At 35.5% G+C, this 26,041-nt stretch overlaps 1 protein-coding gene across 2 annotated transcripts in view; it reads left to right on the top strand.

Annotated features, from left to right (window-relative positions):
• Positions 1 to 26,041, top strand: part of MAP3K1 (mitogen-activated protein kinase kinase kinase 1) — a 74,641-nt gene that overhangs the window by 26,797 nt on the left and 21,803 nt on the right. For both annotated transcript variants that reach the window (XM_045565675.1, XM_045565676.1), the window contains exons 2-7: positions 11,163 to 11,313; positions 14,394 to 14,594; positions 18,239 to 18,439; positions 18,844 to 18,960; positions 19,333 to 19,481; positions 25,461 to 25,582. In XM_045565675.1, the coding sequence (XP_045421631.1) occupies positions 11,163 to 11,313; positions 14,394 to 14,594; positions 18,239 to 18,439; positions 18,844 to 18,960; positions 19,333 to 19,481; positions 25,461 to 25,582 (941 nt within the window). The remainder of the gene's footprint in view (positions 1 to 11,162; positions 11,314 to 14,393; positions 14,595 to 18,238; positions 18,440 to 18,843; positions 18,961 to 19,332; positions 19,482 to 25,460; positions 25,583 to 26,041) is intronic.

Raw genomic sequence — 26,041 nt, forward strand, 5'->3', positions numbered from 1 at the left:
TATTAACACTGGTAATACTAATAGCCACTTAATATGGTAGCTACTATTATCCTCATTTTATAGTGAGTTAGGAAATTGAAGCACAGAGAGGTTAAGTAACTTTGGCCAAGGTCACATAGCTCATAAGTGTGATTTAACCCAGGCAGTCAGTGCTCCAGAGCTCATGCCCCCGATCACGGTGCCATCCTTCTTGGTTATGTATGTGGTATGACTTCTTACCTTCTCTGCCCTATCCTAGGAACATGTCTTTCAGATTGTGTGATCTCTGTTGACTAAGAAGCCCTTCTGGTTTTGTTGTAGATACTACCCAACTTTCTTCATGTGACCCCAGCCTATTAAAATGGGGTTACTTTGATGGAAGCCACCCAGATTTACTGGTTTGGATGGCTGTTCCCCCACCTCCCAGTTTTTCGTGAAGTCCCCAGTGTGGGTCTTACTTGTGCTGCTGAATGGTTTTGGTCAGTTGCCCTGTAGCCTTCTATGGACAACATTGCCGCCACGGCCACTGGCATCGCCTCCTTCAGCCACGTTGATCTCACTGCCTCTGCTGGGCGCTGGAGCTGCTCCCGCTCTGCCCTGTGTTACCCACCAGTCACTGCCAGCAGCACCACCATCGGTGCTGAGGACACAGTATTGCTGCTGTGCAGAGCTCCAGGGTCTGCTGCAATGACATGAGAACCATTTCCTGTGCCCCTTTATTTTATTTCATTTTCTGGGGCTTTCTTGTGGCCATATAGGGATTTTTAGAGAAAACAGTGTATTGGGGTTTTTTTTTGTTCTTGGTTTCTTTGTCTTCACCCCAGACCCGACCTTGGCATAGAGTGAGTGGACTGGGCCAGGGGGGCAATTCTTGGTGACAGACTCTGGCCTCTGCTAGTGGTTGGATTGGGCCAGGCTTGAATGTCCGATGGCCACTTCCCTCAGGATTGGTTCACACCAGAAGACTTTACTCGTCTGGTTGTGAAATAATCTTTTTCCCCCATATTCTTCATTTTGAATTCTTGGAGCCATAATGGCACTAAAGATATGCTGAATTTTGTGATAACTTAAGAAAAATTATATTGAGACATAAGACAGCCGGTGTTAGTTTCTTCTCTGGATTTTTCTTCATAGAAGTGCTGACTTCCTAGAGCCAGAGGTCTATAGCGATGACTCAGTACAGATTTATTACAGTGTATTCCAGGGGCCCCTGCTCTGTCAGGGGATTCTGCTGTGAAGGACTTCCATGCCAAATAAGTGTGAGGAGTGCTACGTACCTTCTTTTTCCCGGGGAGAATTGTGATGCACACAGGTCTTTATTAGAGGCTCTGAGATGTCCTACGATAAAGAACGCCAACTAACTTCATTTTATCCAGTGTTTCCTAATCTGCGGAATCATAAGATGTTTAGTATTGTAGAACATTGTTTTTGCCAAAACTAAGTCTTCTGTCTAGAATATCTTCGTTCACCCTTCACCAGCTCCATGCCTGCCAATTCTGTTCTTTAAAATTATTCAAGCATCACCTCCTCTGTGGATCTTTCCAGGACTCCAGTAGATAAAATTAAGTATGGAGATCACTCCATCCTTACAACTATTTATGGGATGTTAAACACGTTTATTATAGCAGAGATGACATTATGTTTTCTCCTGCTAGACTACGTTTCTAGAGGAATAGAGACCCTGTTTTATTTAATCTTTTGTTTCCTTATTTTTAGTCACTGTTGCCTGGCCAGTGCTTACACATGGGAGGTGTACCAGAGTGGTTTGCTAGTATTAAAAGCACAGAGGAGAAAAACTGAATTTGTCAGGAAGTCGTTCTTCCTCATTCTGAGCACCCTAGTTAACAGGCCTTTCCACCAGCTAGAAGGAAGTAGCACACTGCTAGCTATTGCATGAGATTTTGAAAGAAACCATTGTCCTAGCAAAGGCTATAAGAAGGCTTTGTGTTCTAATTCATCATTATCCCTGCCTCTCCATTAATCTCAGACCATTAAAAACAATTAAGGGTTTTTTTTATTAAAATAGAAGGTACTCAGAATATACATATTTATCTTTAAACTTATTTTCTTAAAATATGAGAGGGAAATATATGTAGTAACAGACCACTTTCCTAAGTACATACTAACCCTGTTCACTTGATGTCTTAGAACAATACTCAGACTGGACTGTCACATTTCTTCAAAGATAATTGACTTAGTAAAAATGTAGTGACACACCCATTTGGAGAAGTTCCCAAAGAAAAACATACACCAGAGCCTCCACATAACACTGACTTGGGATTTTCTTTTTTGATGAAAACTAAAATAGCGAAGGAGCAGCTGTGTTCTGATGCCTGCCGTGTGCCGTGCCCTCTGTACCAGTGCTGTCAGATGGAGCAGAGGGTGCACTGCCTTGCTGAGAACACCTCACAATGGTGGGGAAGGGACTTCCAACCTACTTCTCTGGTGTAGTGTAAGCTCTCGCTAGGCGCACACATCATTTGTCTTGTAGACGTTCCCAGCCCTACATTTGTCAAGTAGCACAGAAGGGGAATTCTCAAAAGGAAATACACATTTAGCCAAATACTGGGGTTTTTTGTGTGTGTGTTTTTTTTTTTTTAAGAGCATCCTTTTCCTTGCTTACTGATGTGTGTGTAACAAGGAAGAGGATGCGCACAATGTCCCATTTTTTCCTAAGGGTTTCTAAAGGTCCTTCAAGTACCAAAGACACAACAAAGGAAGAAATAAACAGTGGAATTTTTAGCACAGAATATCAAAAGAATACAAGCATTCATGGGTTTTTGTTGGAAAGGAACAAGTGGAAAACGGGACTATATTGATCCTAAACTCCCTAGAAAACATCGGCTCACAGAAAATAGTTTACATTAAGCCTGATAGGTTTTCCCAGTTCCTGGAGTAGAGGAGAAGAGTAGTGTGCATCCTCACCCTGGGAACCTAGGTTAGAAGTAGTAGTTCAGAAGTACTTACAGAGGTGATTGCTTTGATGAGTGGGAAAAGTGTTATTTAGTCTAAGTAGCAGCACATATTCCAGAGCCAGCCAGAACTTTACAGTCCATTTGTCTTATCTGTCATACATAGTGGAACAGTATTGTTCTTCTGTCATTGGGTTTTCACATAGATTCTGAGGTGAGGATTCATATAGAATCACCAAACTCATATTTCCATCCAGTTCTGATCATTTTTACAATTTTCACTTGTCTATGTGAATACTACTAACAAATTTTTGTTTATAATTTGTGGCAAGTCAGTGGATTTCACTGAACTTGAGCCTCAGGTCACTATAGAACAAATAACATGTTGGCTTCACTTTAGCCTTATGTGTTTTCTTTTATGCCCGTGCACAGGGTGTGTTAACTTAAAGAAATGTGTGCCCTCACCTCCTGCTTTTGCTCCTCAGCTGCTTTTTTAAAAATAATCTTACCTCATCTTAAATTGCTTGTGTTCCTGGATTTTCATTTCCTTACCAGGCTAACTTGATTACTAACTTAATTCGTCTCATCCCTTTTGGTTTTCTTTAAAATTCTTATCAATTTTAATAGTCATTGCATATTCTCAATTGTTTCTGCCTAGCTACCTCTCGGCCCCCATCCCCACCCCCCGAATTCTGTTGCGTATTTGACTTGTCTGAATTATCCTTTCCTCCTGGAAACTTTTAACTTCTATTGCAATTTAAGGTTTTCTCAGACCTGTCAATGCACATGATTGTTTCCATGGCTTGACAAAATATATATAGTTAGTTTCATTCTTTTATAAATTTGTTGGTTTTTATATTCATCTATTAACACATTTAGAAGGAAGAACTGTTGTTTTTCCAGATTTGAATAGAACATTTCAGTTCTATTATTAAGTGATGTCATCAGTAATGCTTATTAGACTGATTTGTTGTGGTATGTTAATAACTTGAATGTGGTGGCTTTTAGTGGAATCTGCTAGCTACGTTTCTGAGAGACATAGGGGTACCAAGGAAACACCCTAACCAAGCTTTTCACTATTGCTTTATTTTCTTTCTGGGACTAGGCAGGTGTATAGTGGTGATTTAGAAAATCTTTTTGTGGTTAGCTTCTTGACCTAGGGGTATGATTCTCACTTTGAGTGCCAGAAAATCTTTTTGTGTTTTTTCTTTTTCTTGGTTTAGTTAGGTTTCAGCCACAGAGAATATAGCCCCTTTAGTTTGATGATATTTAGTCATATATAAGCATGTCCACCTGAAGGTCTAGTCTTGTCATTTTTGCCTTAAATGTGTCAATAACTTTAGAGGCTGTTGAAGTATATCCAAAATGTGTGTGTTAATTTTACAAGATTTACTTTTAATGCAAGGAAGTTTTCTCAAAATTGTGTTTGAATATTTCTATAATTACTTGTGCCTAAGAAAGATGCCTTTTAATCGTAAAGTAGTCTTAAGTAGAGTTCAACAAAAATGCACTTCATAAAAGAAGACAAACTAGAATCTTTTTCCCAATCAAAAATGAGTAGATGATTCTACTCATTTTGGTAATGTCCTAGTCTGTAGTTGTCAATATTTTATGCATGCATTATTTTATATGTTTTAGTGTCTGAAATTTTTGTAGCACACAGTTTGAGTTACCAATAATTTACTTCAAAATCCCTTAGAGTTTATTCAATACTCTGTAGGATATCAGTTGCTTTAAATATATTCATATATTTCTAAAATATAAGAATATATAGTGTAGGAGAACTATATAGTTAATACACAGTTTTCTTTTTGATTCACTTGTCTTCTCTATAGGGAGACTTGGGCATGTAGTTTACTCCATAGACTTGGTCAAAGGTAATTGCCTGCCCAAAAAAAGAAAGAAAAATCCATATAGAGTTGCTACCTTTAAGCACGGTTTGATACTGACTAGTAGCTTTCTGCCTTTTATAAATTCCCTGTTATTATATTTGCATGGTGATTGTTAAACTAATTGTTTACAAATTACTAATTTAGAAGTAGGAAAAGCTTTTGAATAGTCTTCCTTTTCTCTTTGAATTGTTTACATGTCCCCAAAGGTACTAATTTGTGGTAGAAGTTACGGGTTGTTAAGGGCTGTGTGTGTCCATTGTGAGCGATAATACAATGTCTGCACAGTGCTGTTTCCTAGATCTTTGTTGATTAGAAGTGATAACCAGCTAGTCTGACTCTGAGTCAGTGTTTAGCAAGCCTGAGACATCTGTTGCTCTGGGTGCTTTGTTATAGCTACAGGGAAAAGGCCCTGCCCTCAAAGAACTTACCCTTTCCTTGCCTGGATCAGCTAATGAGTGGACATTTGCAGTATGATTATCCATTAATATATTGTTTTGGTTTAATTTTGGTTAATTTCATATATATTCTTTATGTTTCTATGCCATATCCTACTTTTCAAAATCCTGTAATTTGTGCTGAAGAATACTTTTTAATTTTAAACTCAAATGGTATGACATTCTAATAGAACTACTCTATGATCTAAGTCAGGTAAATGGGTTTATAGTATGTGCATGACATTTATAATATTTTATAAATATGAGTCAATCAAAATCACTAAGATGGTATTATTAAACTGCTTATATTCAGTTTATATTATTCTTTTTAATTTGACTTTCATATTAACTTTTTATGTAATCAGAACACGAGCTTTTTGAGGGTGAATTCCGTTCTTATATTCCTCAAAGGGCTAAATAAGGAGGTTTGCACACAATACTAGAAATAGTCCCCCCCCATAAAGCTTTCTGATAGAGATTCAATATATTATGAAACTCATTATTTGATGACCACAGAACACTCAGTTAGTTCTTTGTTGTGCTAAAGGAGGCAGTTTACTCTATATGGGGGATAAAAGTAGTACCTGTTTCTTGTTATAAATAAGTAGAAATTGTGCCATCTTTAGTTTTCAAGGTCAAACATTACCAAATATAACCTGGAATAAAATCTTTTGGAAACTAATTTTCATAATGTGAGCCATTTTTATTCAGTTATTTCTTATGTAAACCTAGATTTGTTATAAATCCTATATTATATAAAGATGGAAAGGTTACCCTTACCAATGGTTTTATTTAATCCTGCTTGCTCAGAAGAGGGAATAGGCCAACAGTTGCCAATAACAGTGTATCTCTGGAGAAACTGTTCCTGCTGAAAAACAGAATTGTCTCAGTATTGAGATACAGACTTTTCTTTTTCGTATGCAGATGCCTTAGGTCTAGGTCAGTAAGCACTTGTAAATATTCCATTTCCTTTTGTTCTGTAGAAGACACAGACTGGAAGTCATTCATATCTGAGTTTAGATCATGTTTTTTTTTATATATAGACTTTATCACTTTGAACATGTAACTTGACCTCCCTTACCTTTTTTCTCATCTATAAAGAGGGATAGTAAGAGTCTCATCTCATGAGATTTGACAGCCATAACCCATGTGGAGCTGTTAGCACAGTGCCCTGTCCATGGGAAGGGATTGTTAGCCTTTCTATTTCATCACACTCTCTCCCCATCCTTACCTAAATAATTCCTTCTCTTGCCTTTTACCTGAAACTTTGAAAAGTCCCACAATGGACTAGTATTGTTTTAGGAGGCAATTCCTCCCTTGCTCTCCTCTTCCTTTGGTAACAAAGCTTGTGGGTTTTGGTAGCATGTGAATTTCTGTTGGTATGAGGACTTCCCAAGTGGACCTCAGTTGGGTGGCTCTGAATTGTGTCTGTCCTAAATAATCCAGTGTATTCCAGGGTTCCTTGAGATTCCTGGAATACCAAGAGAATCAAGATTCTCTTTATGTAGAGTTATCCGTAATCTAAACTGTTATGGAAATCTTTATTTATACTAAGGTTAAATCTCATTAATTTCCAGAAAGGATTTATATGATCATTATAGTCTTGGTTGCTCCTGTGACAGTCAAATGCTTAATAATGAAGAAAATTAATGTGTTTCTTTGATTCTTGTAATAAAATAGTCACCATTGTAAAAACTTATAAAATTTTTATTATCATCAAATAGACATCAGCACAGATATCTGAGTGTTGACTTGTAAAAATAAAATCAAAGGTGGCAGTGACCAACCGTAGCAGTGACAAGAACAGGCTCTAGAGTCAGACCTATGGGGCTTTGAATCCTGGTCCTGCTACTCACAAACTGTGTGACCCTGAGCATGTAACCCAGCCTCTGCAGGCCTCAGATGGCAACGACCTCATAGGGTTGTAGGGAGGGCGAAGTAAGTTAATGCATGTAAAGCACCTAGCGCCTTATCTGGCATGTAATGTAACTTTTCTGTTATGACACAATCTGGCAGTTATTTCTCCATATCACTGGTCCTTGACAAATATAATATTTCCATGCTAACAATGAACCATTTAATAAATAACTTTTAAAAATTATAGTAGACTTGATAGGATGCTATCTTTGAGTGTTTATTGAATGTCCTCTGTGTAACAGGCATTGTGCAGAGCTAGTATTTTAGTCAGGCTCTTTGGGGTTTCAGGGAGTCGAGATGTGTTGGAGTTTATTTCACTCCAAAGTAAAGAATCCATGAAGAAGTTTCCTCCATCACAGCACATATACACGGCCCCTGCAGAACTAGTCATTCACCACCCAGGGGGGCGGTAGAACTGGCTCTCACCGTCTAACAGCTTATCAAGGGACCCAGGTCATCTCTCAGTGACTTTGAAGCTGTTCAGATTAGCTTTGGTTTAAAAAAAATTTTTTTTCTGTTATAGCTGTGATATTAATTGGATGACAAATGCTATATATACATACACAATCATTTGGTATTAATAAAAATAAAAAGCCTATGTATATCCATATATAGATATGGTCTATGAAGATATGTCAAGATTATAGCAAAATAATACAAGTATGTGAGAAAAACTTGTTTTTCTTCCCAGTTTGGTTTCCTTTTCAGAGACAAAAGAAACTAAGTAGGTATGGTTTCTTCCAGGCAAGTAGAATTGGATTTACTATATATTTCATTGATTCTGAGATCCAAGTGGTTGTAAATTGTACCATTATTTTATATACCATGAAGAAAGGGGAAAAACCCTGCCAATTAAATTACAACCACATTTGATGGTAAGGGGCATTCAGATTTCAGATAATAAGATGTGAAAAAACACACATTTTAGAATTAACGATATGTATATGATTATTACTTATAAAGAGACTTTGGTTTATATTTGCAGATTAATTTGGGAACAATGGAAATTATTCCACTGAATAACATAAATTGCACATTTAGTCTCAAGTACACAACTATAAAAAGTTAATAATAGGAATAGTTGTTAAATTTTAGGACTGCCAAAAGATGTTAATACATGATCATTCCTTTAAAATATGTGTTAATACTTATTATGAGCCAGATGTGGTTGGGTCTTAGGTATATAGATGGAAAAAATGGGTGGTCCCTGCACTCATGGGGCTTCCAGTTCATGAGGGAGGGAGGGATACTTAGCAGACTGCAGTGACCACATTAAAGGAAAAATACAAGTGCTGTAAAAGAAGGGAACCGGGAGTTCCTGAGATTGGGAAGGTCTCTGAGGAGTTGAGGAAAACCTAAAGAGTGGCTAGAAATTAACTCAGTGAAAAGTAGACAGGGGAGGAAGCAGCCTGTGCAGAAGCCCTGAGTAGGAAAGATCTTGAAGTAACTGAGACAGTGAAAGAAGCAGAAGGATGGGGTGCAGGTCTGGGTGAGATGAGTTGACATTTTGGATTTTAGTCTAAGCCTGGGGGAAACCACTGGAGGATTTTAGTGGAGGGAGTGGCCTGGCTGCTCTGTGAAGCCTGGATTGGATAGCAGTAAGATTCAGAGTGAGGAAGCCCCTTTAGGAGCCTGTTACTGATTCCAACCAGTATGAATTAGCAGCTGGAACTGGGGGTTGTGAATGGAAGATATGTTTTCTTGAAGATTATTTGCCAGTATTATCAAAAATCTTAATTTGTATACATTTTGACCTAGCAAATCCATTTCCAGGAGTTTATTCTGAAGAAATAATCTCAGATATGTGCAAAAATTCAGCTACTACTATGCTGATCCCAAATGCTTACAGTAAGATATTTAGATAATAGTGTTTTCAGTCAAGTAGAGAGGAAAGAAACAAATCATGCAGACTTTAAGGAGGCCGCATCATCCTGGAAGATTTGCTTAGACAGGGAAAGTTCTCTGTGTGTTTGAGTGGGTGCCAGAAACAGAGACACTGAAAATGCAGAACAGAGAACAGATACTCCTGAAACAGATTTCGGGGAAGAGAGCCATTAGGACCAGAGGGAAGAACATGAGCACTTTTGTCAGGGAATGGAGAACTTCTGGTGTAAGAATGCACTGCACTTCCACTGTGAGACTTATTTTTGGAGAATTAGCCTGGGAACCAAGCCACACCTTGCAGCATTGTTACTGGAGGAGAAAGTGTTTGCTTTTCATACTAGAGACTTGTAAGTGAATTTTTGGTATGCAGTCAACCCATAAATTCAGTTGCTTATAAATCTGAGCTTCCTAGATTAAGAATTAACTGAACAGGGTGGATTTTTGGGGAAGACATTTCTCTCTACCCCGTGTTCTTCACACCTCACCTCTGTTCTCCCTTTCTCCTTTCTTCTCTGCCTTCTTCCCTTTCCTGCCACCTCTCACTCTCTTCCTCTTTCCCTGTCTATCCTTCCTTCTCCTCCCTCCCTCTTACTCTTTCTCCTACACATAACCCTAACATTTATATTTTATAATACAATCAGAACATGAAAAGCAGCCAAACACTTCTAAGTAAATGAGATAATAATCGTTTTTAAAAAAACTTCTAAATCTCATATTGCTTCTTTCTGTGTGATGGTTTTCATACCTGTGCGGTGGACATGTTTTACTATATGGTCTTAATTTCCATTTGCAAGTTTCAAATCAAATGTTATGTGCTCTTTGTATTCCTGAAAATATCTAGGCCAGCCTGTCACAGAGGTGTTTAATATGTTAATTTCCACTTCCCTCACAGTATTGATACTTCAGTGAATCCAATTAGCCATTTCCTTTCTAGTGCATATTTAGTTTTAAGTAAATTTTTTCCCTTTTATACGTATATATTAATTATATATATATATATACATATATTTTTTTTTTTTTGCCGGCTCTCTGAAGATACTGCTTCATAGTTTTGATTAGCTGGAAAATTCCTAGAGGAGTTTGAATGTGACTTTTTAGTTAGCTTGAGGTTATCATCTCTGGTATTTCCTTGAGTACTTCCTTTTCTATTGGTGTAGAAAAATCACTTCTCTAGCTTTATAGACTTTTCAAAATAGTTATTGAAGTTACCTTAGTATTTTTATTGTTATTTCTTACAGAGTACAATTGCTTTAACTGCTTCCTTATGAGAACAAGGTTTCAAGGTCTGCATATGGGGTGTGTGTGTGTACATCTATATATGCACACATGGATATTAGTTTATTTTAATTGATTTATTAGTTTATTTTAAGTGATTTTTGTGAGCTTGATGCTTTACCTATTAGGCTTTGTAGAGTTAATTCTCAAAAGTTCCTAGTTCAGAGATTTTTTTATTCTGGCAAATCCACACCATTTTATGAATTTAAGGTCAAAACATTTGTACCAGGTAATTTTTACTCGTTGGATATTGAGTACCCCAAATGTTTTGTCATGGAATTACATGAAAATACAAATTTAATCATTTAGGCTTTGAAAAATTATTTCAGGATCATAGAAGATGTAGTTTAGTTTCACCTAGTTTATTAAATATTTATATAGCTTATTTCAGAAAAAGAACATATCTGTTAGATTCTGTCTGTATTGACTTAAATTACTGGAAATCCTGAGGTTCCAGTAAGATACCCTTCTAAATATTTGTTGCATACTTGAGTATGTTAGGGTGGTAGAATTAGAAACAATGCAATCTTCATGAATATATTTGTTGTTAATGTAATGCTTAATATCTTAGGATCCATTTGGTTAACTACCTGGGAACAAAGGTTTGCATTAATATTAGTAAGTTTACACCTTCTAAATAGAACCTTTCTTCTTAAAGGTATTATTAAACTTAATAAGTTGAACAATACAGTAGTATATAATTCACGATATTTACATATTTTGCTTAAATCATTTGTTTTTTTAGCAGCTATATTTTTGGTTACATGTCCATTGGAAGTATAAAATAGGACCATCCTGCACTGTTAGTTCTTGGAAATTATTTCTCATATATAAATTTCTCATTTTCCTTGTCTCTCCCTCCATTTTAGTCGCGAGATGGAGAATAAAGAAACTCTCAAAGGGTTGCACAAAATGGACGATCGCCCAGAGGAACGAATGATCAGGGAGAAGCTGAAGGCGACCTGCATGCCAGCCTGGAAGCACGAGTGGTTGGAAAGGAGAAATAGGCGAGGCCCTGTGGTAAGTGGCCGTGGGTTACCTGCTTTAAGGAAGAAAGGGTAGGGGGAAATGGAAAATTCAACATAAATAGATCCTCTCGTAAACTTTCTTCTTCATTTTAAATGCAGTGCTTTTGTTTGCTTGATATTCTGGGTTCTTGGAACAAATCATAATTAAAACTATGCTCATTAAGCAACTTAAACTGCCTGGGAACTTAACTGTGTTTGGTGGAAGGCTGAATGCCTAAAGCAACACTGCCCTCTAATGTCAGTATCTAAAATCCTTTTGTTAGAATTTTATACTGTACGTTTTCTAACTTTAACACATTGACTGCCGTAGGAGTTTCAACTCAGGCTAGTTTTGAACCCAGGGCCTCGTGGAGCAAACCCTGCACTTGGTTCATGAAAATCTTACTTGTTGATGTTCTTATTGTTACAATTACTATTGACAATTTAATTCTAAAAACGTGGATTGCATTGCATATAACTCACACACAGAAAAGAAGAAAAAATAACAAATTAGAAAGGATCGTTTGTTTTAATAAAACACCATGGCCCCAAGGAAACATTTTTTTGTAATGTGGTAGTCAATGTGTTAAAAAAGCAATTTTCCCAATTTATTTGAGATGTTTTATCTCTAAGATACGATCTAAGGACCTTAATTCCAGAAACCTTCTAGGAAAGAAAAAATTTAATAGGCCCATTAGGATTTAAGATAAATTAAAAATTTATAGGGTTTGGCAAAAGAAAACATAGATTCCTAGATCAGGAAAGGCAACGATACTCCATCCTTTGCTATGGTTGTTCTCTTTTAAAGTATAAGAATACCATATGAAATGTGTGTCTTCATTCTTACAAAGGAAGAGGTAGGTCCAATTGTCATAGTGTCCTAGCACCAATCTGTACCAGCTAGTTTTTGTTTATTTTGTTCTTTTTAAACAGATATGGCAACCTAAGATTTATCTAAACTTCAGCAGAGGTCCAAACCACAATCTTGCCAAATGATCATCTAGCCCTACATTCATCCCATATGCCTGCTTAAGTTTAAATTCAAATTAGTTAGACATAAATGAAAGTAAAAATTTAGTTCCTCAGTCTTGCCATATTTCAAATGCTCAATAACCACATGTGGCTAATGGCTGCCTTTTGGACATTAAAATTATAGAGCATTTCCATCATCTGAGAAAGTTCTCTTAAGATGCCTAGTAGTAACTAGTCTCTGACTTAAATATCTCAGTGACCCCTGAGGCTTTGGGCACCCCTCATCGTTGAGCTGCAGTGTGTCATGCATGTGCTGCCCACTGGTTCTAATTCTAACCCGTGGAGCTGTACAGAATAAATCCAATTGTTGTTCTACATATCAGATTTTTTAGCCACTGTGGGGCCCATGAGCTCTTTCCTTTCCAGCTAAGCTTCTACATTTCTTCCATTTATTCCTCACATGAGGTAGTATGGTGAGAACCCCATACCATTTTAGTTATTCACATCAGAGGATGAAGGTGAAGAAATCAAGGATTTATCTTGGAAAAGAAAGAGTTCTATTGAAACATCTTGTAGAAGGTGACAGAGGGGGGGTGTATTTCTACTCCATCAATATAAAGAACTTTTGAACAATTAAAGCCATCTGAAGTTTAAATGTGCTGCTTTTTGAGCTCCTTGAGCTGGAGATGTTCAAACCTACCTTAAATCCTTTAAGAATACCCTAGGGCATAAATCACAGCTTTTTAAAAAGCCAGCCATTTGTCCTTTATTACACACGAACTAAGAATATCTATTTTTCTAAGACCAGAGTTTGTTTTTTCTCCCTGTCCACTTTCTGGCAAATACCTAAGTACCTTGTCTGTATATAGGACAGGAATGAAGAAGGAAGAGATGTGTAGAATAAGATGCAGAACATGTAGTCCTTAAGCTTAATTACACTACCCTACATTGAATGATTTACAGATTTCATATTATCTTTCAGAAGTTTACTGTCTACTTGGGAGATCTGATTTTGTTTATATGTTTTATGTAAGTTGTGTCAAATTCTTCTTGAAATACAAGTAAGGTGTAAATATCTCCAAATAGGAAAATAAGACTTATACACAGTCAGTAAGAATAGAGTAATAAATGAATATCACAGAGCAATTTGTGACTAGGTGCCAAATGTGGAGGAGAGGCAGAAGAGCAATAAGGACTTAGGAAAGAGAAAGAATATCAGACTGTCAGACTTAAGGGAGGTTTCATAAAAGGTAGGATTTTAACTGAGCATTAAGAGATGGGTGAGTTTTCCCCAGGTGAAGGTATGCTGCGTTCACCTGTAGCTGGAGATGAGGAGTAGGAGGCAGAGCGTGAGTGAAAGCACAGGAGGGGGAAAGGTTACCTAGTTTGGTGGGGGCAGCGACTGGCCATGGAACAGGAGCAGTGGAAGGCAGGCAGGAAAGGTCTGCAGAGCTTCCGCTGTGCTGAGGCTGTAGTTTGGCCTCTTGGTCATGGCTGGATTAGATCTGAGAGCCCTAATGTTTAAAAAAAAAAAAAACAGGTCTTGTAAACTGCATTTCTGCTTGAGAAATTGGTCTTTAAACTTCCGGCCTCTTTGGTTTTCTGAGAATATGTCTAACCCATTGTAATGTAATGTTTTTAAAAAAAACAAGGCAGAATGGTTTACTGTTCATCTGTCAGACTATTTGAGCTTGTAAAATTATGCCCAGTATTGTTTTCAAACAAATAAAAAACATCTAGATCTCCAATCTAGTGGAATAAACTATAACTATAGAAGTTGTAAGTGCTTATTTTTCACATTTGTTCCTAGCCTTTGATTGTTGATTGGGAATATTAAATGAATTAGGGCCTATGATAGCAGATACTACCATTTCTAAAATTTTGTACAATAATATTTTAACTAGTGATAAATCCTAAAAGACTGAAATTTATGTAGATAAAAATGGTCTTTTACATTAATGGCTTAAAGTAGTACTAAATAAAGTTGACATATTATCTGGTATATTGGTTTAATATTTCATAATAAAAACTCATTAAGTTAATTTCCTAGTCTATGATGTTTAAATTTACTAACCTTTTATATTTTTAAGTAATCAAAATAATGGAATACTTTTGATTCAGGTGGTAAAACCAATCCCTGTTAAAGGAGATGCATCTGAAATGAATAACTTGGCAGCTGAGTCTCTGGGGGAGGGCCAGGCGAGCACCCCTTCACCAGCCCCCAAAGGCCGACGCAGTCCTTCTCCTGGAAGCTCCCCGTCAGGTCGCACGGTGAAACCAGAATCCCCAGGAGTAAGGAGGAAACGAGTTTCCCCAGTGCCTGTAAGTTAATGTTTCAACAAATATGTTAGTTTCTATAATTTTTAGACTCATTTATAACGCAGAAAACACTGGCCAGCCATCTGTTAAAACATCAATTTTCAAAATATGATCTAGAGACCCCTGGGTGGAAGATGGTTCCTGAGACCCTTCCTGGGGTCCATTAGGTCAAAACTAATTTTGTAATAAGACTGAGGTGTTGTCTGCCTATTTCAGTGCATTGATAATTGCAGTGGTGCATAAAGCTGCTGGTGCCTTTGCCCAGTTTAAAGCTAATGACTCTAGAAATTGTATTCTTCATTGTCGTGTATCAGCCCTTAAGGAAAAAAATACCAGTTTCACTTAAGAGTGCCTTTGATGAAGAAATAGAATTTAATTTTATTAAATCTCAACTCTTATTAAATACACACTTTTTTAATATTCTGTGTGATAAATGGGTATTTGGCAGACATTTTCCTTAAGATGAATTGAGACTGTCACTTCAAGGAAAACAGCTAACATGTTTTTCACTTTAGTCAAAGTTGAGATTTCAAAGCAAAAATTAGAATTTTAGAAAACTCAAATCACTGGCTTTTCTAATGAGATTGGTGATATCAACTGTGATTTTTTTTTATATATATTGTATAATGAAATAAGGTGAACATTTGGAAGACAGGCATAACTTAGTGAACCAATATTTTCCAAATGACCAGTGCATGATAATAACAAAATCATTCATAGGTTAAAGATCCATTCAAAGTGTCAGACATACCATTTGGATTTTTAGTGTACCAGTAGGAAACATTTGTTGATGTGGTTTCAGATTCCATATTACAACTGCTTTTAAGAAACCACTTTTTGAGCTTTGGTGTAGTAGCAAAGAAGAATATTCAGAATAATTTTAAAAGACTATTAAAATACTCTTTTCTTTTACTACTGCCTATCTGTGTGAGGCCAGGTTTTCTTTCATATACTTTAATCAAAGCATCATATCACAGCAGATTGAATGCAGAAGCAGCAATGAGAATCCAGCTATCTTCTATATTAAGACGGACATCAAGGAGATTTGCAAAAAAAAAGGTGGTAAATTCATGGGAGAGACTTCTAGTGGTGGAAATGCATGTTAAAACTTACTTTCTAACTTTAAAGAGCAAATGAGTGAATGGAAAAATGGTTGAGAGAGTGACCACAAGGGGAAGTTTTGGTTTTCTTCAGATCTGGAGTTGTTAAAGCACATAAATCCTTCAAAAAGCACATTTAAAGTAAAAGTTTTTACAGCAAAACCCAAGATACCTAACAATATTTGCTGAGTTTATGTTGAAACACCTTTAAATTAGCTATTAATTTTTTTTATTTAAAACAATAATCATTTATTAGTTCATGAATCTGCAAAGTAGACAGGGCTCAGCAGGGGTGGTTTATGTCTGCTCCCATGGCATCTACCGGAGCTGTGATGTCCAAGGCTGCTGCTTCACTCTCGTGCCTGTTGCTTCAGCTGCAATGCTAGGACAGTTGGGGGCTCTTGTCATCTCTTCCTCATAGCATGGTGGCTGGGTTTCAGGAAGGCAAGTCTGAATATGCAGGCTCCCTCAAGCCTCTACTTGCATCATGTTTGCTAATGCATTACTGCCCAAAGCTGATTACATGCCAAACTCAGAATGGTTGTAGTAGGGGACCACACAGGAATGTAAATACTGGGAGGGATGTGGATGGTTCATGGGGGTCAAAGTAAAAGTCTACTGCAAGGTTAAACAGAATCATCTTTTCCCTCCCCTGACCCCACCCTACTTTGGGCATATATGCTAGACAAAGTTACCCCTTCATTCTTTTTAACAGCTACATAGCCTTTCATTATCTGGATAAATCATAGTTTATTTAATGAATTACATACTAATGGACGTTTATAGTCCTAACCTTTTGTTACTAACAGTGCTCTAAAAATATTTCCCTGCGTCATCTTACAGATCTGTGAGCATATGCATAGGCTGAGTACCTAACAGGTCAAAATGACATGTGCATGTATATTTGGTTTTTTTGTTTCTTTTTACTTCTTAGTAACTGCCTTTAAAAAAATAATGGCTTTATTGATATTAACACATAATTCCTATACTATACATTCACCTGTTTTAAATTGTACAATTCAGTGTTTGCTAGTATATTCACAGGGTTGTGTAGCCATCACTACAGTCAATTTTTAAACATCTTTATCACCCCCCAGAAGAAACTCCAGACCTATTAGCAGTATTAAAGCAAAATAAGCAGGAGGCTGTTAGCCTGAGATTGTTTCTGTACCCAGGAACCAAACCAAGCTTTAGCCAATCACAAACCACCAACCAGCCTGTTGGTTATACAACTAGGGGACCTCTGAAGACACCATTCCCAGATAAGGCAAACACCTTGTTGGAGCCAGTCAGGCAATATCTTTGCTTTGTGTTCAGCCTATAAAAGCTGCCTGTTCTACATGCTAGATCAAAGCATTCTGAACTCTTGTGGTTTTGAGTGCTGCCTGGTTCATGAATCATTATTTGCTCAAATAAACTCTGTTAAATTTATTTTGTCTGAAGTTTTCCATTTAACAGCAGTCTCTCTCCAGCCCTAAGCAATCACTAATCTATTTTCTGTCTCTGTATAATTTGCCTAGTCTGTACAATCATGTTTTCAACATTCATCCATGTTATAGCATGCATTAGTACTCCATTTTTAATTGCAAAGTAATATTCTATTGTATAGGTATACCACATTTTGTTTATCTGTTCAGCAGTTGATGAATATTTGAGTCATTTCCATTTTTGGGCCATTGTGAATAATGCTGCTGTGAACATTTGTGTTCCCACACAAGTTTTTGTGGGGACATATGTTTTCTTTTCTCTTGGGTTTATACCTAGAAGTGGAATTGCTGGGTCATATGTTTAACATTTTGAGGAACCGCTACACTGTTTTCCAAAGCAGCTACACATTTTACATTCCACCAGCACTGTATGTATGAGTGTTCCAGTTGCTTCATGTTCTTACCAACATTTATTATCTTTAAGTAGTTAATTAGGCATCCAAAACAACTGGAATCTGCACTGGACATTGATGGAAAGATCAAGTTCTAGGAAAATTAGTAGAGTGTAGTGAGAGTGACATATATTTCCCTCACATACCACAGGAGAGTTTTTATTAGCTTCCAGTAAGATGTTTTAATTGAGGAAGAGTCTCTACAAAGTGTACCTTGGGATTCCAGAGCAGTGTTTGTAAATGACCAGTTATAGAAGAGCATTTAATAAAACCTTATATAGATGCTAGGAGGTGGGATGTTTAATTTTTACCACTAGACATTTTGTCTGCTTATGGTGTGTACTTTTTATGCTTTTTCTTTTGGTTTACATAATACTTTTCAAAGAACTCAAATGTTTATAGAATAATTTGTAAAATTACCACATGGTTGTCTCTCTCAACCAAGTATTTATCATTAATTACAGGACTGACTGAGATTTTAAAAGTTCCCCTGAGATGTGTATGTCAGACAAATGCATTTTGCCTCACTTTGTTTCATTATATTTTATATTTTGAGGCATTTTTTCGGAATATAATCTGCCACATGACTGTCTGGTATGACCTTTTTTGGATAATAGTTTCTTATCAAGAAGTGAGAAACTTACCCAATAAAAAATAATGTTGTGAAGTTTCAGAGTGGCAGAATCACACCACCCCGAAGAGCCCCGTCACCAGATGGCTTCTCACCATATAGCCCTGAGGAAACAAACCGCCGTGTGAACAAAGTGATGCGGGCCAGGCTGTATCTACTACAGCAAATAGGACCCAACTCTTTCCTGATTGGAGGAGACAGCCCAGACAATAAATACCGGGTGTTTATAGGGCCTCAGGTAGGATTTGGCACCATTTTACATTTCATTAGTATCTGGTACTAACTCAAATTTATATACTATAATGTTCATAAATTTAAATGTTAATTCCCTTTAGTAAACTAAAGCAAGTTTAAAATGTATTTGAGGCTAATATTTTTCTTTAATGTATTTATGAGGTTTTCATTATGACTTAATATAACTTAGAATACAAATTGGATCTATTTAATAAACTCAGTGAAAACTAAGAGATTAATTCATGGAGATAGCTGTAGATTGTTCTTACATGTGAGGATGATGCAGAACATGAATTAATAGAAACTTTAGTATAATAAACTTGGAAATATTTTTTTAAAGTGATAAACTTAGAAGTTCTGGTAGAACCACAGATTTATTAACCCATAAGTTTTCTTCTAACTCTTTAGAACTGTAGCTGTGGGCGTGGAACATTTTGTATTCATCTGCTATTCGTTATGCTCCGGGTGTTTCAGCTAGAACCTTCAGACCCGATGTTATGGAGAAAGACTTTAAAGAATTTTGAGGTAATTTTTTAGAAATACTTTAGGATAAAATTGTCAAATTTTTGTGGTATATTCCTGAAAATTTTTCTTGCACTGTGTTTGAATAGCCAGTGATCATTTTGAAAGTGTGAAGGTATATAAGAATTATTTCATGCTTGTAAATAGTTCTCTTATGAGCTGTAGACTAATAAGTTTTTTCTTCTAGACTGAAAAAACAATAAACACCTGCTGTAAAAAATGTCCTTAGTAAACTATGTGTTCTTATTCTTGCCCTCTTAAATCAACTTTATGAAAAACTTATTCAAATAAAAGATGAATAATTCAAACTCTAACAGTCTTCATATGTATATGTATGGCACAGATATCATTGTTACTGTCTCTTTCCAATGTTAGGTTGAAAGTTTGTTCCAGAAATATCACAGTAGGCGTAGCTCAAGGATCAAAGCTCCATCTCGTAACACCATCCAGAAGTTTGTTTCACGCATGTCAAATTCTCATACATTGTCATCATCTAGTACTTCTACATCTAGTTCAGAAAACAGGTCAGTACTTTCTAAGGAATTAAAAGCATTAATCCAGTGTTACTCTTAATTTTAGGGGTAATGTTTTTATATCTACTTGTTAAGTTGCTATAAAATGATTTAATCATTCCAATGTCCATTTCAAAACAAAAATCAGGTGGCAGGTATAAAATATAAGTGGCTATTGTTTATCAGTCATTACTTTGTGCTAAGTACTTGATATGTTATCTCATTTTGTTCTTACAACAACCTCATTAGGTAGGTTTTAATTACCATTTTATAGATAATGAAGCTGCGAAGCACTATGTAATGGAAGGAAATGTCTATAGTTCTTTTACAAATAAATTATATACAAGCCAAGATGATTTTCCAAAATCACTTTCAAATACAGGATTTTACATTTTATAACTTTACTACTTTATATATATTTTCAGGGAATCCTCATTACAGGTTATTTTATTTGTGAGAACATAAGCATGCTCTTCTAAATAAATAGACTAAGTTGCAATTAAGAGGAATGGTAGCTGTTAAATCACAGTTATTACTTAAAATCTACAGTGCTTCTCAAACTTTTCCATTGCCTAACTGCTGATAAGAATGAACTCATAGGCCTAAAGGATCTGAGATCTAGCCCAAAATGACAGATGGGAATTTTTTTTCAAATCTCAAGTATTATCATAGTAATTCATGTGAATTTTCTTTCTAGTGCATGATATTGCTATATTAATTTAATTGTAAAAATGATTTTTTTAGTTATTCCACAAAGGAGTGCTGCTTCTTTTATGAGAGTACCTCCTATGTGTTCCCAGAGCACCCCAGTTTGAGAAACACTGGTCTAAGTAAAGTCCCATCTTCATCCCGTCAATCCTTTAAGTATTGTAACTGCCTCAGAGTTCACGAAAAATGGAGAAGTGATAATATCATAACAAGGGCCCAGTGAAGAAGAGAGGTTTTTTTCATCCATGGAAAAAGTAAATGTTTGAATTTTTTAAATTTTGGTTAAATGAATTGATTTTAGGAACCTAGAGTTTTACAAGTTGTTTGGGACATTAAAGATTTCTAGTTTACATGGTTCAGTGATAAGTGAAGCCAAAAAAGGTCATGCAGCTCATTTGAGCAAAGGTATCACCAGAACCTAGGTATCTTGACTTCTAGTCCAAAGCTCTTCTTGTACTCCTCATCTCTTCTAAATAAAATGAAAAAATTGAGCTTTATTTCTCAAACTTCCTGACCCAAACTTATTGTAGAGCCTTTTTGCTTTTGATTGACATTTCTATAGCTTTTTATTTTGGAGAAAAATAACAGATGCTTAAAACTAGCTAGTCAAAGTTAAAATAGAAAGTTTTTCACTAAGATGAAAAAAGACACTTCCAGATAAGGGCTGGCCATAATTTGGAGGTTCTGTTGATTTATTTGGATTTGTATATCCATGGGGAGAAGTCACGAAAATTATAATCTTGATACACTGAGATTGTACTACGTAGATAGGTAGGTTTTCGTTTTGTGTAATTGCATATTTTTATTTCTAAAGGCTAAATCGATAAAAAGAAAACAAAAGGAAATTATCTGGAGATCTGATAATATAAAATTTTAAATGGTATATAAGAAACAATAAAAAACCAATTGGGACAAATTGAAAATACTTACAAAAATAGTTAACAAAACCTTGCCAAAAAAATAAAACTGCTAACAGGAACCTAGGATCTCAGTACATAAATGGATAAAGGGCATAAAGAGAATATTCACAAAAGAAGAATTTCAAGAGGCTAACAAACATGAGAAAACTGTTTAGTTGACCTAGTGACTAAAGAAATGTTTACTTTAAAAGAAAAGAAGTTTTTATTTACAGAATTAGTAGAGACTTTTGTAATGAAACTGTTCAGTTCTTGTAAGGACGTGCTTCACTCTATGTAAAGTGCTATCACTTTCTGGAAAGAAAAACATAATGTGGCTTTCATAAACATTTATATTCATTGATCCAATAAATGTACTTTAAGAAAAAAATTTAATCTGAGAAATGCACAAACCTTACATATATGGGTGTTTTTGTATGTTTCACAATATATGTTTCATATATGTTTCACCATAATACTATGGTGAAAAAATTGGGAACAGCATAAATATCCATTAGCCAAGTGGATGGACTAAATTAAAGTATGTCCATGTTATGAATTTCAGGTAGGCGTTAAAATTATGCTTTTGAAGAACATTGAATGGTCTGGAAAACTGTTGATAAGTGAAACCAAAGCTAGGTTATGATACTATATTATACATGAACTGAGTTTTTATATGTAAAAAGTATTATAGGCATATAAAAGTTGGAAGGAATAAAAATTTTAATGTTTATTAATAGATATTACTATAGGTGACTTATTTTTAATACTTTAAATACTTTGTGGGCCATCAGGTATCTGTTGAAACTACTTAGCTCTGCCCTTATAACCTGAAAGTAGCTGTATATAATAAATAGATGAACAGGCATGGCTGTGTTCTAATAAAACTTTATTTACAAAAGTAGAGCACAGGCTTATTTGTTCCTCTTGTGGTTTGTTACTCCCTGCTCTGCACTCATGTGATTTTACTTCTGAAAAACCTGTGCTAAAAAGAAAATAATCTGAAATGCGAAAAAATGGGCACAAAGATGTTTGTAATGGTTTCTTAAAATGTAAAAATACGGAAACAGCTCAAATGTCCACAATAAGTGGATACTTAAACAATTAGGATTTATCTAGTCAGTGGAAAATGATGCCACCATTAAAAATTATATCTGTATGGAAGCAACCCAAGTGTCTATTGACACGTGAATGGATAAACAAAATGTGGCATATATACACAATAGAAAATTCAGCTTTGAAAAGGGGGGGAATTCTGGCAGGTACTGCAACATGGATGAACCTTTAGGACGTTATGCTGAGTGAAATAAGCCAGTCACAAAAAGACAAATACTGTGTAATTTCACTGATACAAGGTACTTAGTCAAAATTATAGAGATCAAAAGTGGAATGGTGGTTGCCAGAAGCTGGGTGAGGGAGAGAATGGGGAGTTACTGTTGAATGGATATAGAGTTTTAGTTTTACAAGATGAATAGAATTCTAGAGATGGTCGGTGGTGATGGTTGCACAACATGAATGTGTTTAATACCACTGAACTATACACTTAAAAATGGTTACGATGGTAAATCTTATTTGTATTTTACTACAACAAAAAAATGAAGAAAAAAATTATGTATATGAAGTTTAATGACAAGTAAAATTTTATGATAAAATTTTTAACAATATGAAATAGGGCACATATATAAAAATAAATGATCTGAACAATGTTTATAAACTACGTACTTGGAAAAAAGATGGGCAGAAAGTGCCTCAGAATGGTATTTTTTTTAGTCAGAAAAACATTTAAGTAATAAGTTGCACTCACAATTTAACTAAATTGTGAAACTCTATTTTTCCTCTTTTGAATAAGCTAATTGTGATGTAATTATTTGAAAAGTTAGTTGACTTTGTATTATTTTTGCCATTAATACTTTTATTAGAGATTGTTCTATAAATCATTTCTATAATGTTGCTGTTAATTTGCTGTCATTAGTTCATGCATATTTTGACAGCTTCCCCACTCTAAGTAGCTCCATAATTATGAAAAGAGATAAGGCAGACAAATCGGGAGGGAAAGAGACTAGTAAATGTGCCTTCATCTTAGGAATCACACATTGTGACTTTGCTGACCCATTTGTTCAGCTGTTTAGAAAGGTTTTTGTGCACTTGGGAAACTGATTATTTTGCAGTTTTCAAGAATTATAGCTTAAGATAGTAGAAGTACAATATTGGGCCCAGAGGAAAGCCTGAACTTAGCAGACTCTGGAATTTGTAGAGGTGGGTAGGTTATGGCATATTCTTCTCAGATAAAAGTCTAATGATAAGTCTGCCACAAACCAATTTTATGATTTGGGGCACCTTATTTAACATCCCAGAGCCTTGTCCTTATGCTGTAATGGAAGTATTGTTATTGATTTTAAAAACCATTCATCACATCATGAAGGTTTAAACAAAAACATTTATAAAAGAGCAAACAAAAGCCCTCTTTCCAGCCTGGCTTCACACAGCATTATTTGAGAATAATTGCCATTAACCATTTAAGACAACTTTTAAGAATTATATAAAGCAAGGAAGTAAAACTCTTCTTTGCATTCTTTATAAAGCAGACACATGCATGCACACACGCATACCCCCAGTGCTTTTCTTTCTTATTGTTTTTAAACAAATATAAAGTCATGCCATATATTTTGGTCTGCAATTCACTTTTATTTTTACTTTATGGATCAAGAACATTCTCCCAAGTCAGTACAAAAATACACATTTTTTTTTATGTTTGTATAAGATAATGTTAACACTATATTTAGCCATTGCCTTAATTAATGGACATTAAGCATACCTCTAGTTTTTTGTTGGCCTATTAAATGCAACAAATTTTTCTGTTTTTTTGTTTACATACTTAAAATATTTCAGTAGGATAGCATCATAGAAAATAGGATTTTTTAGATCATGGATATACGCATTTAGTATTTTAAGAAATACTAACAAAATTTCCTTCCAGAGATTTGTTTTTACTCTCACCAGCAGTATATATGAGAACCTATTTTTCTATGCCATTATCAGAGCCAGATGTTACCAATCTATTTAGTCTTTGTCAATCAGACTATCCAAAAAAAAAAAAAAGTAAATAAGTTATGGCTTCATTAATTTAATGTATATTTTGTATTTTTCTTTTCATGTTCATTCGCTGTTTTTTTTAATTCTGATATCCTTTTTATCTCATACTTTGTCCATTTTTCTTTTTTGTCTCTTTTGTGCATTTTACTATTGATTTTTTATTACAGTATTTTTCTTAACTAATTTTTAAAAGCACTTTGTGTATTAGAAGTATTCAAATATATGCAATATAATTGTCCATTATATGTTGCAGTTTTGTCATATTTTTCCACAAATGGAATCATCCTATATATGTTATAGAATTCTATCATGCATCTGCTTTTCTTTTTCACCTTATAGAAAGGACATCTTTCTTTGTTATTTGTGGATCTTTTTGTTCCTTTTTAAAAGGCTTCATAGTGTCTTGGTGTGCTATAATTTTTTTAACCTCTTTTTGATGTTCATTTGGTTGGGTTTTTTTAATGCTATTTTATTTTATTTTATTTTATTTATTTTATTTATTTTTATTTCAGCTTATCATGGGGGTACAAAAGTTCAGGTTATATATATTGCCCGTGTCCCACCCATCCCCCTGAGTCAGAGCTTCAAGCGTGTCCATTCTCCAGACAGTGCGCATCGCACTCATCATGTAGCTATACCCCCATCCCTTCCCCCCACCCCCATCCCCCCGAGTCAGAACATTCAATATGCTAAATAATACTGCAGTGGACCTTTTCATCCATCTGTCTCTATAAATTGATCTTCCTAGAAGTCTAGGTGAATGGTTATAAACATTTAAAAGTGACATATGTTTCTAATTTGTTTCTAGGAAAGTTGGAGCAGTTTATATTATTGCTACCAGAAGTGTCTGGATGGGCATTTAAATTTATTATGTGGCATAGATGAGCTCTGAGGTTCTCCAGTACTTGAAGACTTGAAACTGGTACCATGTAGTGTCTTCTTGTACATAGTCAAACCTGATAGATTGTTTATTCAGAAGGCATAATAGCAGAATTTGGGGGACATAGATGTTTTTTCTAAGATTGCAGTTTATATATTGAATTGTTTTTGTAGCAAGGACAGATTAACTCATACTGACAATCTATAAATGCACAGATATGTGAATCTGATTTAAAGTTACTATATATTAATAGCAGAAATAAGTGTCTCTCAAATAGTTATATATGATGCCCCTAAACAAGAATTTCTAATTAATGTGTTCCTGTTCTAAAGAAGTAGAAATTGCTTTTAGCATGACATTAATTCTATGTTACATTCTTTTGTTCTTAATACTTTGGCTTCCCCTTTCTTACAGCATAAAAGATGAAGAGGAACAGATGTGTCCTATTTGCTTATTGGGCATGCTCGATGAAGAAAGTCTCACAGTGTGTGAAGACGGCTGCAGGAACAAGCTGCACCACCACTGCATGTCAATTTGTATGTGGCTCCTTTTCTCCCTGTGCTGACTAAACAAAGTTGCTCTATGTGCTAACTGTATTATTGAAGATTGTGACATGGGTTGTGGGGAGATTGGTGAGAGAAGAAAAAAATGTATGTCTAGGTCCTTTGTGAAGTTTTCAACAAATTAGAGACTAGGATCTGTTAGGAGATGAGCATTATGAGCAAAGAAATGCAATATAGTATGATACATGTGGTAAACAGTTCCAGCCTAGAAGGTGTACGTGAAGGGACGGAGGTGGAAGAAGCCCCCAGTCAGGTGCTCCAGAGAGGCTGGCATCAAAGCAGGGCATAGAGGGACCTTCCCAGGTAATCAAATGGAGCAGAACATTTTGGAAAACAGTAAACATGTTGTCATAACTAGTAAAACAGCATTTGCAAAAGGTACAAGCATCAGAATAGTTTAACCTGCCATTTGCCTGCTTTCAGATGAATATT

Source organism: Lemur catta, chromosome 12 (assembly GCF_020740605.2).
Source record: "Lemur catta isolate mLemCat1 chromosome 12, mLemCat1.pri, whole genome shotgun sequence".
Lineage (NCBI taxonomy): Eukaryota > Metazoa > Chordata > Mammalia > Primates > Lemuridae > Lemur > Lemur catta.